The 16,056-nt window shown below is 48.6% G+C and overlaps 1 protein-coding gene across 3 annotated transcripts in view; it reads right to left on the bottom strand.

The window, feature by feature from the left end:
• The window catches only part of MAPRE2 (microtubule associated protein RP/EB family member 2), a 495,635-nt gene that overhangs the window by 49,744 nt on the left and 429,835 nt on the right, over positions 1–16,056 (bottom strand). For all 3 annotated transcript variants that reach the window (XM_063923682.1, XM_063923681.1, XM_063923683.1), the window contains one exon: positions 8,341–8,554. In XM_063923682.1, coding sequence (XP_063779752.1) covers positions 8,341–8,554 — 214 coding nt within the window. The remainder of the gene's footprint in view (positions 1–8,340; positions 8,555–16,056) is intronic.

The raw sequence follows: 16,056 nt of genomic DNA, 5'->3' as shown, positions 1-16,056 counted from the left end.
CACCTTTGGCAGAAATTGCGGACGGGTGCGCAATTCTGCCCTGTCCATATGGAAAACCAGATAGGGGCTTTTATGTGACAAAGCCGCTAATTCTGACACACGCCTAGCTGAAGCCAAGGCTAATAGCATGACCACCTTCCACGTGAGAAATTTTAACTCCACGGTCTTAAGTGGCTCAAACCAGTGTGACTTTAGGAAACTTAATACCACGTTAAGATCCCAAGGTGCCACTGGAGGCACAAAAGGGGGCTGAATATGCAGCACTCCCTTTACAAACGTCTGAACTTCAGGTAGAGAAGCCAGTTCTTTTTGAAAGAAAATGGATAGGGCCGAAATCTGGACCTTAATGGAACCCAATTTTAGGCCCAAAGACACTCCCAACTGTAGGAAGTGAAGGAAACGGCCCAGCTGGAATTCCTCCGTAGGGGCATTCCTGGCCTCACACCAAGCAACATATTTTCGCCATATACGGTGATAATGTTTAGCCGTCACGTCCTTCCTAGCCTTTATCAGCGTAGGAATAACCTCATCTGGAATGCCTTTTTCTGCTAGGATCCGGCGTTCAACCGCCATGCCGTCAAACGCAGTCGCGGTAAGTCTTGGAACAGACAGGGCCCCTGTTGCAACAAGTCCTGTCTTAGAGGCAGAGGCCATGGGTCCTCTGTGAGCATTTCTTGCAGCTCTGGATACCAAGTCCTTCTTGGCCAATCCGGAACAATGAGTATTGTTCTCACTCCTCTTCTTCTTATGATTCTCAGCACCTTGGTATGAGAGGAAGAGGAGGAAATACATAGACCGACTGGAACACCCACGGTGTCACTAGTGCGTCTACAGCTATCGCCTGAGGGTCTCTTGACCTGGCGCAATACCTCTGTAGCTTTTTGTTGAGGCGGGATGCCATCATGTCTACTTGTGGCAGTTCCCACCGACCTGCAATCTGTGCGAAGACTTCTTGATGAAGTCCCCACTCTCCCGGGTGGAGGTCGTGCCTGCTGAGGAAGTCTGCTTCCCAGTTGTCCACTCCCGGAATGAACACTGCTGACAGTGCTCTTACGTGATTCTCCGCCCAGCGAAGAATTCTGGTGGCTTCCGCCTTCGCCACCCTGCTCCTTGTGCCGCCTTGGCGGTTTACATGAGCCACTGGGGTGATGTTGTCTGACTGAATCAACACCGGTTGGTCACGAAGCAGGGTCTTCGCTTGACGTAGGGCGTTGTATATGGCCCTTAGCTCCAGGATATTGATGTGAAGGCAAGTCTCCTGACTTGACCACAGCCCTTGGAAATTTCTTCCCTGTGTGACTGCTCCCCACCCTCGGAGGCTTGCGTCCGTGGTCACCAGGACCCAGTCCTGAATGCCGAATCTGCGGCCCTCGAGAAGGTGAGCACCCTGCAGCCACCACAGGAGAGACACCCTGGCCCTGGGGGATAGGGTTATGAGCCGATGCATTTTTAGATGTGATCCGGACCACTTGTCCAACAGATCCCATTGAAAAGTCCTCGCATGGAACCTGCCGAAAGGAATGGCCTCGTATGATGCCACCATCTTTCCCAGGACTCGCGTGCATTGATGCACCGACACCTGTTTTGGTTTTAATAGGTCTCTGACCAGTGTCATGAGCTCCTGAGCCTTCTCCATCGGGAGATAAACCCTCTTCTGGCATGTGTCCAGAATCATGCCCAGGAAGGGCAGACGAGTCGTAGGAATCAACTGCGACTTTGGAATATTTAGAATCCAGCCGTGCTGTTGTAACACTTCCCGAGAGCGTGCTACGCTGATCAGCAACTGCTCTCTGGACCTCGCCTTTATGAGGAGATCGTCCAAGTACGGCATAATTGTGACTCCTTGCCGTCGCAGGAGCACCATCATTTCCGCCATTACCTTGGTAAATATTCTCGGTGCCGTAGAGACCAAGCGGCAACGTCTGGAATTGGTAATGACAATCCTGTACCACAAATCTGAGGTACTCCTGATGAGGTGGATAAATGGGGACATGAAGGTAAGCATCCTTTATGTCCAGAGACACCATAAAATCCCCCCCTTCCAGGCTTGCGATGACCGCTCTGAGCGATTCCATCTTGAACTTGAACCTTTTCAGGTATATGTTCAGGGATTTTAAATTCAATATGGGTCTGACCGAACCGTCCTGTTTCGGTACCACAAACATGGTCGAATAGTAACCCTTTCCTTGTTGAAGGAGGGGAACCTTGACCACCACCTGCTGAAGATACAATTTGAGAATTACAGCTAACACTATTTCCCTCTCTAAGGGGGAAGCCGGCAGGGCCGATTTGAGGTAACGGTGGGGGGGCATCTCTTCGAATTCCAGCTTGTATCCCTGAGACACAATCTCTATAGCCCAGGAATCCACCTGGGAGTGAACCCACTCGTGGCTGAAATTTCGGAGACGCGCCCCCACCGGGTCTAGCTCCGCCTGTGGAGCCCCAGCGTCATGCGGTGGATTTAGCGGAAGCCGGGGAGGACTTCTGTTCCTGGGAACTAACTGTATTGTGCAGCTTCTTTCCTCTACCCCTGCCTCTGGCAAGAAAGGACGCACCTCGGACTTTCTTGCCTTTTTGTGATCGAAAGGACTGCATTTGGTAATACGGTGCTTTCTTAGGTTGTGAGGGAACATATGGCAAAAATTTTGACTTTCCAGCCGTAGCTGTGGAGACCAGGTCTGAGAGACCCTCCCCAAACAACTCCTTACCCTTGTAAGGTAAAACCTCCATGTGCCTTTTTGAGTCGGCATCTCCTGTCCATTGCCGAGTCCACAGGACCCTTCTGGCAGAAATCGACATTGCATTTATTCTAGAGCCCAGTAGGCTAATGTCTCTTTGAGCATCTCTCATATATAGGACAGCGTCTTTTATATGCCCCAGGGTCAGTAATATAGTATCCTTGTCCAAGGTATCAAGTTCCTCAAATAAGGTATCCGTCCATGCTGCTACAGCACTACACACCCAGGCCGACGCAATCGCCGGCCTTAGTAAGGTACCTGAATGTGTATAAATGGACTTCAGGGTACCCTCCTGCTTTCTATCAGCAGCATCTTTTAGGGTGGCCGTATCCTGTGACGGCAGGGCTACCCTCTTGGATAAGCGTGTTAAAGCTTTGTCTACCCTAGGGGAGGATTCCCAGCGTAACCTGTCCGTTGGCGGGAAAGGATACACCATAAGCATCAGTTTGGATATCTGCAGTTTTCTATCTGGAGATTCCCAAGCCTTTTCACATAACTCATTTAACTCATGTGAAGGGGGAAAGGACACCTCTTGCCTTTTTTCCCCATACATATAAACCCTCTTGTCAGGGACTGGGGTTTCCTCTGTGATGTGCAACACATCCTTCATTGCTATAATCATGTAACGGATGGCTTTAGCCATTTTAGGCTGTAACTTTGCATCATCGCCATCGACACTGGAGTCAGAATCCGTGTCGATATCTGTGTCAACAATTTGGGATAGTGGGCGCTTCTGAGACCCTGACGGCCTCTGCGACATAGGATCAGGCATGGGCTGAGACCCCGGCTGTCCTAAGGCTTCAGCTTTATCCAACCTTTTATGCAAGGAAGTAACATTATCATTTAAAACCTTCCACATATCCATCCAATCGGGTGTCGGCGCCGTCGGCGGCGACCACACATTCATTTGTTCCCGCTCTGCTTCCACATAGCCTTCCTCGTCAAACATGCCGACACAAGAGTACCGACACACCACACACACAGGGGATGCTCTTTTTGAAGACAGTTCCCCCACAAGGCCTTTTGGAGAGACAGAGAGAGAGTATGCCAGCACACACCCCAGCGCTATATGACCCAGGAATCACACAGTAACTTAGTGTTAACCCAGTAGCTGCTGTATATACTGTTCTTGCGCCAAATTTATGTGCCCCCCCCTCTCTTTTTTCCCTCTTCTACCGTGATTCTGCAGGGGAGAGCCTGGGGAGCTTCCTCTTAGCGGAACTGTGAAGAGAAAATGGCGCTGGTGAGTGCTGAGGAAGAAGCCCCGCCCCTCAGCGGCGGGCTTCTGTCCCGCGTTTCTGTGTAAAAATATGGCGGGGGCCCATGCATATATACAGTGCCCAACTGTATATATGCCCACTTTTGCCAAGAGGTCTCTAATTGCTGCCCAGGGCGCGCCCCCCCCCCCCCCCATGCGCCCTGCACCCTACAGTGACCGGAGTATGTGGGTTTAGTGTGGGAGCAATGGCGCACAGCTGCAGTGCTGTGCGCTACCTCATATGAAGACTGGAGTCTTCTGTCACCGATTTCGAAGTCTTCTTGCTTCTGTCACCGGCTTCTGTCTTCCGGCTCTGCGAGGGGGACGGCAGCGCGGCTCCGGGATCGGACGACAAAGGGTGCGATCCTGTGTACGATCCCTCTGGAGCTAATGGTGTCCAGTAGCCTAAGAAGCAGGACCTATCTTCAGTGAGTAGGGCTGCTTCTCTCCCCTCAGTCCCACGTAGCAGAGAGTCTGTTGCCAGCAGTTCTCTCTGAAAATAAAAAAAAAACCTAACAAAATACTTTCTTTTTAGCAAGCTCAGGAGAGTTCACTAAGTAGCACCCAGCTCGTCCGGGCACAGATTCAAACTGAGGTCTGGAGGAGGGACATAAAGGGAGGAGCCAGAGCACACCTGTATCCAAATTCTTTCTTAAAGTGCCCTGTCTTCTGCGGAGCCCGTCTATTCCCCATGGTCCTTACGGAGTCCCCAGCATCATGCAGCGGCGTGGATGAGAGAAAATGGCGCTGGTGAGCTGTGTGGCTAAGCCCCGCCCCTTCCCGCTTCAGACCGCTAAAATTAAAAAAACGAAAATGCTGGCGGGAGTACGAAAAACGGTGCCGAGGCACCGAAAAGCCTTCTGCCAGCTTTCCAGACCCAGTAACATGCTGCCCAGGGCGCTCCCCCCCCAGCCCCTGCACCCTGTGAGTGCCGTTGGTGAAGTGTGTGGGAGCATGGAGCGCAGCGCTACCGCTGCGCTGTACCTCGTTACTGAAGTCTTCTGCCGTCACTGAAGTTTTCCGGCTTCTGCATACTCACCCGGCTTCTTTCTTCTGGCTTCTGTGAGGGGGGTGACGGCGCGGCTCCGGGAACAAGCAGCTAGGCGCACCAAGTGATCGAACCCTCTGGAGCTAATGGTGTCCAGTAGCCCAAGAAGCAGAGCCCTTAACTAAGTAGAAGTAGGTCTGACTTCTCTCCCCTCAGTCCCTCGATGCAGGGAGCCTGTAGCCAGCAGGTCTCCCTGAAAATAAAAAACCTAACAAAAGTCTTTTCTAGAGAAAATCAGGAGAGCTCCCCTAGTGAGGGTCCAGTCAGTCCTGGGCACAAAGTCTAACTGAGGTCTGGAGGAGGGGCATAGGGGGAGGAGCCAGTTCACACCCAGTCAAAGTCTTTTCAGTGTGCCCAAGCTCCTGCGGATCCAGTCTATACCCCATGGTCCTTTTGGAGTCCCCAGCATCCTCTAGGACGTAAGAGAGAGAAACAAAAACCCACAAGAAAACAAGACACACAACTATGTGCATTCTAGAGCCTAATGGCATCAGACCTTCCCAGTTATGGAAGACACACTTCCTGTCTAACACTTTCACACATAATCACATATCTTCTGACTAGGGAAACTGAGCATGAGACAAGGGGTTTCAACTAACCCCCTTTCACACATGGGTTCACACCCGACCTGGGTTTTCCAGTGACCTGGGTCTACTGTCTAACAGTGGATGCTTGGAGATATGGTCATCTCCAAGCGCTACGTTGCTCACCAATCAGCTCCTTTTAAGCATGACCCAGGTCATCGTGACCTGGGTAATGCCTTTCAGACCGCAGGCAACCCAAGTCGGGTATGTTCACACATAGCCAAAACCCTGGTCAATTCGTAAGCCCCAGAAATATCACAATATCAAAGCTATGTCTGAAATGGTATCATACTTCACTAGTTAAAAACCCCATCAAAATGACAGATACCAGGTCCAGATTATAGGATGCGGGGGGGTGTTTGGGGGTCGGGCGCTATTCTACTCACACAGGAGCTGCCAGGTTTCTGGAAGTGTTACTGCTAGGAGTTGTGGCTCTGTCATGCTAAGCAGGTGTGTGTGTTTAGCCTTTTATATATATAGATGATGTGTCTCTGTAATGGGCAGGCTATAATGATACTGCACTATGGGGGTCATTCCGACCCGTTCGCACGCAGCGGTTTATAGATGCAGTGCGAATGAGTGCGGAATGCGCATGTGCGGCGGGCCGCAGTTTGCGTCATTGCCCGGCAACCGTTACGTCGCGTCCAGAGAACTAGTTAAAAACCCCATCAAAATGATAGATACCAGGTCCAGATTATAGGATGGGAAGGGGGGGGGGGGGGGGGGAAAGGGCCGCTAAGAAGATTGAGAGAGAGAAGGCAGATCTGGGCGTCTCCACAGCGTTGGCGGACGTTTTCGGGCAGTGGATTGGAAAACGCAGGCGTGTCCAGAACAACGGAGGGCGGATGTCTGACGTCAGAAGCAGCTTCAGCATCGCTGGATCCATCACACAGGGTAAGTAGGTATAGGCCTAGTCTTGTTTTGAGCGAAAACATTTTTGCTTAGCAAAGCTGCACAAGCGATCGCAGCCCTGCTAAGCTAAAATACACTCCCCCATAGGCGTGGACTATTGATTGCAGCAGCAGCAAAAAGTTGCTGGCTGCGATCAACTCGGAATGACCACCTATATACTGTACACCAGTACTTGCACGTGTAAGCTCACCAGTCCCCACACAGCTCCCGTCAGTCTGGGGGTAGAGGACACCAGTAGCCACCAGCAGCTGACCGGAGGAGTCTGGGTATGGCCTGTGCGGGGTGAAAGAGGGGCAAGCACAGGTGCACAGTATATATAAAGCAGCTGAGCCGGTTATCTGCCTCCTCCCGGTCACTGCACTGCTCATCTCACACAGGGTCTCACCCCTTCCTGCCAGACTAACTGACCTTCTCCCACCGCCGGTAAGTGGCCACACGTGTCCCATTTTTTAAAAATTATACGTCATGAAGGATTTGGCAATAAAAAAAAAAAAAAAAAAGTTTTCTTCTAAACAACCTATATTTGAAACATTCTACAGAGTCCTCATACACCTAGCACCAATACGCCATGCAGAGCAAGACGCCTGGTGCGAGTGAGCTGTGGTGCAGAGTGGTGTAGTGTCTTTTTCACCTAAATGTGTGTCTTAACCCCAACTGAATCTGACAAAACTGCTTCATGAGACTGTACTGATTAATCTGATATGGGATGCTGTTACATTGCCGGCAGTCGAGATCCCAGCGGTCAGGATGCCGACGCCGGCATCCCAACCACTGACAATGCAGACAGCCGGAATCACGGCTAACAGGTGCTATTCCCACTCGTGATCCTGGTGTCTGATATGTGATACTTGAATATCTGTGTGCGACTGAGTCTGAGACGGTGTACAAAGCACAATGGAACTTGCAGTGAACTGGTTTTTGCACTACAGCACTTCATATACAGATTCAAACTCAGTGGCACACAGACATAAAAGTGTTGCATATCAACTCAATCAGTGCCGTTATGTGTAGCGGTTGTCTGACATATCGCATTGAGATTCATATACACTTTCTAGCAAAAAAGACACTCAGTGCAAGTCATGTCGCATGGGGTGTGGCGCACCGAAAAGGGGTGTTTGGCGTGACTGCAGCAATAGTGAATGAGGGCACATCTGTATACCTAAACTTTGTACATTTCTTTGGTAGCTTATCTGCACATATTGTTCTGTAAACAAAACGTGACAATACCTGGATATGTTAGTAATATTCACTAAGCAAATAAAATGAAGTAAACAAACCAGGCATAAAGCTTGGTCAGACAGAAAAGCCATCTCAAGATCCCCATTGGGTACATGATAACACAAAATTGGACCAATATATAAGCTTTAATATCAAAAAAGTCACAGAAATGAGGAGCTCAGATTCCAAATCCTCAGTCTGAAGAGGGGTCATACAAGGTTACGCGGACCCTAAGGAACGTCACATTACATGTGCAGTGACATGACCATGCACCACGGGGCTGCTGAAACTCAATGCCATGATTTTCTGTGAGGAATGATGCTTACAGCAACAAACATTCTTCAGTCATTACTGCTCACAGGCAAATCTAACTAACTCAAGACAGGAAAAATCCCTGCTAAAATATGTTTTCTGCAAATAACTCTATACCACCAAGTGCCACGTACTGATAGGTGAAACAAAACCACAAAAAAATCTGTTTCTTTCTATAAAACTCTCTCTTTTCATCATGACATGAACTTTACCCTGTAAAGCTAAAATCTGGAGAAATAAAGATGTTAGGTGCTTTGAGCCAGGTTGTACCTGCTGTGGGAGAGTTGGCATGATGAGACTTTTTTGGCAGGTTGAAGATTTGTTCGCCAGGGTCTGGCGGTGGCAAGGCATCCTGTCCTTGTCGGGCTTCCATTGGATCATACTCTTTGCCATCATAGTTTGCATCAAAGAATTTCTTGAACCACTGAATAAAATCCAGGTTGTCTTGGAATCGTCCTTTTACCAGTTTTTCCACTGGTATGACCTAGACAGAAACCAGTATTAAGTCAGTGAAATGTAACATCCAAAACATAATCCAATTATACCGTGTGTGTACGTGTGTATGCATTAACGCTACAAGAAATAGGGCTAGGAAGCACAATATGCACTTGGATCAAAAATAAGATTTTAAACCTACCGGTAAATCTTTTTCTCGTAGTCCTTAGAGGATGCTGGGACTCCGTAAGGACCATGGGGATAGACGGGCTCCGCAGGAGACATGGGCACTTTAAGAAAGACTTTGACTCTGGGTGTGCACTGGCTCCTCCCTCTATGCCCCTCCTCCAGACCTCAATTAGAGAAACTGTGCCCAGAGGAGACGGACAGTACGAGGAAAGGATTTTTGTAATCCAAGGGCAAGATTCATACCAGCCACACCAATCACACCGTATAACTTGTGATATACTACCCAGTTAACAGTATGAAAAACAACATAGCATTAGTCCAAGACCGATGAAAACTATAACATAACCCTTATGTAAGCAATAACTACATACAAGTCTTGCAGAAGTAGTCCGCACTTGGGACGGGCGCCCAGCATCCTCTACGGACTACGAGAAAAAGATTTACCGGTAGGTTTAAAATCTTATTTTCTCTAACGTCCTAGAGGATGCTGGGACTCCGTAAGGACCATGGGGATTATACCAAAGCTCCCAAACGGGCGGGAGAGTGCGGATGACTCTGCAGCACCGATTGAGCAAACATGAGGTCCTCCTCAGCCATGATATCAACCTTATAAAACTTTGCAAAGGTGTTTGACCCCGACCAAGTAGCAGCTCGGCACAGCTGTAGTGCCGAGACCCCTCGGGCAGCCGCCCAAGACGAGCCCACCTTCCTAGTGGAATGGGCCTTAACCGATTTTGGTAACGGCAATCCTGACGTAGAATGCGCTTGCTGGATCGTGTTACAGATCCAGCGAGCAATAGTCTGCTTTGAAGCAGGGCCGCCAACCTTGTTGGCTGCATACAGGACAAACAGTACTTCTGTTTTTCTGATCCTAGCCGTTCTGGCCACGTAAATTTTCAAAGCCCTGACCACATCAAGGGACTCGGAATCCTCCAAGTCACGAGTAGCCACAGGCACGACAATAGGTTGGTTCATATGAAAGGATGAGACCACCTTAGGTAGGAATTGAGGATGGGTCCGCAACTCCGCTCTATCCATATGGAAAACCAGATAGGGGCTTTAATGTGATAAAGCCGCCAATTCCGAAAATCGCCTAGCCGAAGCCAAGGCAAACAACATGACCACCTTCCAAGGGAGAAATTTCAACTCCACTGTTTTAAGTGGTTCAAACCAATGTGACTTAAGGAAACTTAACACCACGTTAAGGTCCCAATGCACCACCGGAGGTACAAAAGGAGGCTGAATATGCAGTACTCCCTTCACAAAAGTCTGTACTTCAGGTAAAGAGGCCAAGTCCCTTAGAAAGAAAATGGATAAGGCCGAAATCTGAACTTTAATGGAGCCTAATTTTAAGCTCAAATTCACTCCAGTTTGTAGGAAGTGAAGAAAACGGCCTAGATGGAATTCTTCCGTAGGAGCATTCCTGGCCTCACACCAAGAAACATATATTCGCCATATTCGGTGATAATGTTTAGACGTCACGTCCTTCCTAGCCTTTAGTAGCGTAGGAATGATGTCATCCGGAATACCCTTTTCCGCTAGGATCCGGCGTTCAACTGCCATGCCGTCAAACGCAGCCGCGGTAAGTCTTGGAACAGACAGGGACCTTGTTGTAACAGGTCCTGCCTTAGAGGAAGAGGCCACGGATCTTCTGTGAGCATTTCTTGCAGATCCGGATACCAGGTCCTTCGTGGCCAATCCGGAACAATGAGAATTGTTCTCACTCCTCTTTTCCTTATTATCCTCAACACCTTGGGTATGAGAGGAAGAGGAGGAAACACATATACCGACTGGAACACCCACGGTGTCACTAGGGCGTCCACAGCTACCGCCTGAGGGTCTCTTGACCTGGCGCAATACCTTTGTAGCTTTTTGTTGAGACGGGATGCCATCATGTCTATTTGGGGCAGTCCCCACCGACTTGCAATCTGCGCGAAGACTTCCTGATGAATTCCCCACTCTCCCGGATGCAGATCGTGTCTGCTGAGGAAGTCTGCTTCCCAGTTGTCCACTCCCGGAATGAACACTGCTGACAGAGCGCTTACATGATTCTCCGCCCAGCGAAGAATTCTGGTGGCTTCCGCCATCGCCACTCTGCTCCTTGAGCCGCCTTGGCGGTTTACATGAGCTACTGCGGTGATGTTGTCTGACTGGATCAGAACTGGTCGATTGCGAAGTAAGATCTCCGCTTGACGTAGGGCGTTGTATATGGCCCTTAGTTCCAGGATGTTGATGTGAAGACAAGTCTCTTGACTTGACCAAAGGCCTTGGAAATTTCTTCCCTGTGTGACTGCTCCCCAACCTCGGAGGCTCGCGTCCATGGTCACCAGGATCCAGTCCTGAATGCCGAACCTGCGGCCCTCTAGAAGGTGAGCACTTTTCAGCCACCACAGGAGAGATACTCTGGCCCTGGGGGACAGGGTGATCCGCTGATGCAGTTGCAGATGTGACCCGGACCATTTGTCCAATAGGTCCCATTGGAAGGTCCTTGCATTGAATCTGCCGTATGGAATGGCTTCGTATGTTGCCACCATCTTTCCCAGAACTTGAGTGCAATGATGTACTGACACTTGTTTTGGTTTCAACAGGTTCATGACTAGAGTTGTAGGATTCAACTGCGACTTTGGAAAATTGAGAATCCAGCCGTGTCGCTGTAACACATTCAGTGAAAGTGATACGCTGTTCAGCAACTTCTCCCGTGATCTCGCTTTTATGAGGAGATCGTCCAAGTACGGGATAATTGTGACACCCTGCTTGCGCAGGAGCACCATCATTTCCGCCATTACCTTGGTAAATATTCTCGGGGCCGTGGAAAGCCCAAACGGCAACTTCTGAAATTGGTAATGACAATCCTCTACCGCAAATCTCAGGTACGCCTGATGAGGATATATGGGAACATGCAGGTATGCATCCTTTATGTCCAGAGATACCATAAAATCTCCCCCCTTCTAGGCTGGCGATGGCCGCTCTGAGCGATTCCATCTTGAACTTGAACCGTTTTAAGTAAAGGTTCAAGGATTTTAAATTCAAAATGGGTCTGACCGAACCGTCCTGTTTCGGGACCACAAAGAGAGTTGAGTAGTACCCCTGCCCTCTTTGAAGCAGGGGAACCTCTACCACCACTTATTAAAGACACAATTTGTGAATCGCATGTAACACTATCTCCCTTTCCAGGTTTTTTTTCGGTAGGGCCGATTTGAAAAGCCGGCGAGGAGGCACCTATTCGAATTCCAGCTTGTAACCCTGGGAAACAATTTCTATTGCCCAGGGATCCACCTGTGAGTGGACCCAGATGTGGATGAACAGTCGAAGACGTGCCCCCACTGGAGCGGACTCCCTCAGGGGAGCCCCAGCGTCATGCGGTGGCTTTTGCAGAGGCCGGGGAGGACTTCTGTTCCTGGGAACTAGCTGTGCAGCTTTTTCCCTCTGCCCTTACCTCTGGCAAGAAAGGACGATCCACGTACTCTCTTGCTTTTATTGGAACGAAAGGACTGCATCTGATAATGAGGCGCTTTCTTAGATTGTGATGGAATTTGTGGCAAAAAATGTGATTTACCTGCCGTAGCGACGAGGTCCGAGAGGCCCTCTCCAAACAATTCCTCACCCTTGTAAGGCAACAACTCTATATGTCTCTTGGAGTCGGCATCACCTGTCCACTGTCGGGTCCATAAGACACACCTAGCAGAAATAGACATAGCATTTATCCTGGAACCCAGTAAACTAATGTCTCTTTGAGCATCCCTCATATATAAGACAGCATCTTTTATATGCCCTAGGGTCATTAAAATGGTATCCTTATCAAGAGTCTCAATATCCGCCGATAAGGAATCTGTCCATGCTGCTACAGCACTACAAACCCAGGCCGACGCAATAGCCGGTCTGAGTAACGTACCAGAATGTGTGTAAATGGACTTCAAGGTAACCACCTGCTTGCGGTCAGCAGGATCCTTGAGGGTAGCCGTATCTTGGGATGGAAGCGCTATCTTTTTTGATAAGCGCGTCAAAGCTTTGTCTACCCTAGGGGAGGATTCCCACCGTATCCTGTCCTGCGACGGGAAAGGATACGCTATCAGAATCCTTTTGGGAATCTGCAGTTTTTTGGCTGGAGTTTCCCACGCTTTTTCGCATAATTCGTTCAGCTCATGTGAGGAGGGAAAGGAGACCTCAGGTTTCTTTTCCTTATACATATGTACCCTCGTGTCAGGGACAGGGGGTTCCTCAGTGATATGCAAAACATATTTTATTGCGATAATCATATATCGAATACATTTAGCCACCTTTGGCTGTAATTTTGCATCATCGTAGTCGACACTGGAGTCTGAATCCGTGTCGGTATCTGTGTCAACTATTTGGGATAGTGAGCTTCTGAGACCCCGAGGGTCCAGACGACATTGGGACAGGCATGGGTTGACTCCCTGACTGTACCCCAGCTTCAGCTTTGTCTAGTCTTTTGTGCAATAAATTAACATTAGCACTTAAAACATTCCACATATCCATCCAGTCAGGTGTCGGCACTGCCGACGGAGACCTAACATTCATACACTCCCCCTCCTCCTTAGGTGAGCCTTCAACCTCAGACATGTCGACACACACGTATCGACACACCACACATACACAGGGAAGCTCTGAAGACAGGTTCCCCACCAGGCCCTTTGGAGAGACAGAGAGAGAGAGTATGCCAGCACACACCCCAGCGCTATATAACCCAGGAAAAAACACAGTATGTTTACCCAGTAGCGCTTTTGTTGTATATATGCGCCAATTATGTGCCCCCCCCCCCTCTACATTAAAAACCCTTCTTTCACCGTGTGTCAAGCAGGGGAGAGTCCGGGGGAGCTTCCTCTCAGCGGTGCTGTGGAGAAAAAATGGCGCTGGTGAGTGCTGAGGGAGAAGCCCCGCCCCCTCGGCGGCGGGCTTCTGTCCCGCTCAAATTTTCCAATAACATGGCGGGTGCTCTTTATATACATGTAAAGTGCCCAGCTGTACATGTATATATGTGTATTTGCCATAAGAAAGGTTTATATTGCTGCCCAGGGCGCCCCCCCCCTGCGCCCTTACAGTGACCGAGGTGTGTGAGGTGAAGGGGAGCAATGGCGCACAGCTGCCGTGCTGTGCGTTACCTCCATGAAGATCAAGGTGTCTTCTGCCGCCTCAGATGGTCTTTTCCTCACATACTCACCCGGCTTCTTTCTTCCGGCTCTGCGAGGAGGACGGCAGCGCGGCTCTGGGACGGACGGCGAGGGTGAGACCTGCGTACCGATCCCTCTGGAGCTAATGGTGTCCAGTAGCCTAAGAAACAGAGCCCTGAAACTCAGAGAAGTGGGTCTGTTTCTCTCTCCTCAGTCCCTCGATGCAGGGAGTCTGTTGCCAGCAGGCTCCCTGAAAATAAAAAACCTAACAAAAATGCTTTCTTACAGGAAACTCAGGAGAGCTCCTGAAATGCACCCAGTCTCCACTGGGCACAGTATCAAACTGAGGTCTGGAGGAGGGGCATAGAGGGAGGAGCCAGTGCACACCCAGAGTCAAAGTCTTTCTTAAAGTGCCCATGTCTCCTGCTGAGCCCGTCTATCACCATGGTCCTTACGGAGTCCCAGCATCCTCTAGGATGTTAGAGAAAAGTGGTTAGATAATAGGGTGGTTAATGGATTGTGGATTAACCGCATTGTGGTTAATGGATCTTTTTCAAATTGGACTGAAGTGCTAAGTGGTGTGCCACAAGGCTCAGTATTAGGACCGCTATTGTTCAATATTTTCATTAGGTTTAGAGAGCATGGTGTCAATTTTTGCAGATGATACCAAATTGTGTAAGGCTATAAATACGGAGGAGGATGCTGAGTCGCTTCAGAATGACTTGGTTAAATTAGAAGCATGGGCAGCCAAATGGAGAATGCACTTCAATACAGACAAGTGTAAGGTAATGCACTGTGGTAACAAAAACAAAAATAACACCTACATACTAAATGGGGTAAATGTATGGGATTCTGTACTGGAAAAGGACTTAAGTGTCCTCATAGATAGCAAACTAAGCAGAGGTACCCAAAGTAGGATTGCAGCAAAGAAGGCTAATAAGATATTAGTATGCATAAAACGGGGAATCGATGCAAGGGACGAGAGTGTTATACTCCCGTTATATAAATCACTAGTGAGGCCACACCTTGAACACTGTGTACAATTCTGGGCACCATACTACAAAAAGGATATCTTGGAGCTAGAAAAGGTTCAGAGGCGGGCGACCAAACTAATTAAGGGCATGGAGACGCTGGAATACGAGGAAAGGCTTGCAAGACTAGGCATGTTTACACTGGAAAAGAGGAGACTAAGATGGGACATGATCAACATCTACAAATATATAAGGGGACAATACACAGATCTTGCGCAGGACCTGTTTTTGGTTAGATCAACACAGAGGACTCGTGGACACTCGCTCAGGTTAGAGGAGAGGAGATTCTGCACAATATGGCGTAAAGGCTTTTTCCAAATACTTGTTTGGAATTCCCTGCCTGAGGGAGTTGTAATGGCGGACTCAGTCAACACCTTTAAGAAAGGGTTAGATAAATTCCTAATGGATAAGGATATCCAGGGTTATGGTGCTTAGTCACGCACTATAGTTACTATAAAAAGAGGGATAAAACGTAACGGCAGACATTAGATTAGTCAAAATTTTAGACCAAATAATCCTGCATAGGAGACCACAAATAGGTTGAACTCGATGGACAATTGTCTTTATTCAACCTTAGATACTATGTTACTAATGCGTGCGTGCAAATGGTGAGGAAATTCTGGATAATGAGCTTTTCTGTCATTTGGATCTCCATGCCTAAAGTATAATAAATTCCATTTAACTATACACATTTCTTTATGTTAATTGCCTATGAACAGCCTCATAAACAGATACAGTATGTGTCACAAATTAAGGGGGCAGACATAATTAGGTGCAGAAGTCACCAGAACGGGCCCTGGTGGCTTCCATCCGATAGCTGCAGAAGGCATAGGAAGCTGCGCACAGAACCTGCCTACTGCAATCCACAAAGAGGTATTTGCTGCACTATGTAAGAAACTGTTAATAAAAAATAAATAAATGTGCAAGGCAAGCTGCCGATGGATAACTGAATCTGCCGCGGAGACTGAGATGTCCGCATGTGAAGTTAAGAATGTCATGTTTTGTCTTTACTCTGACTTTCCACTGCAGCTCTGTTAAAAAGTGAAGTTGAGAGAGCACATTCCACTACATCTGAATCACAAATGGTTAAAGCCACATCACACAGACCATAGATAATGGGAAAGAATGGATAAATGACAAAAAGCTTAAAGCATATAATAGGATTTTAATACCTACTGGTAAATCCTTTTCTCTTAGTCCGT

The sequence above is a fragment of the Pseudophryne corroboree genome, chromosome 5 (assembly GCF_028390025.1).
Source record: "Pseudophryne corroboree isolate aPseCor3 chromosome 5, aPseCor3.hap2, whole genome shotgun sequence".
Classification (NCBI taxonomy): Eukaryota; Metazoa; Chordata; class Amphibia; order Anura; family Myobatrachidae; genus Pseudophryne; species Pseudophryne corroboree.
Note: the sequence above shows the minus strand (reverse complement) of the source record. Positions and strands in the feature narration are given on the sequence as shown.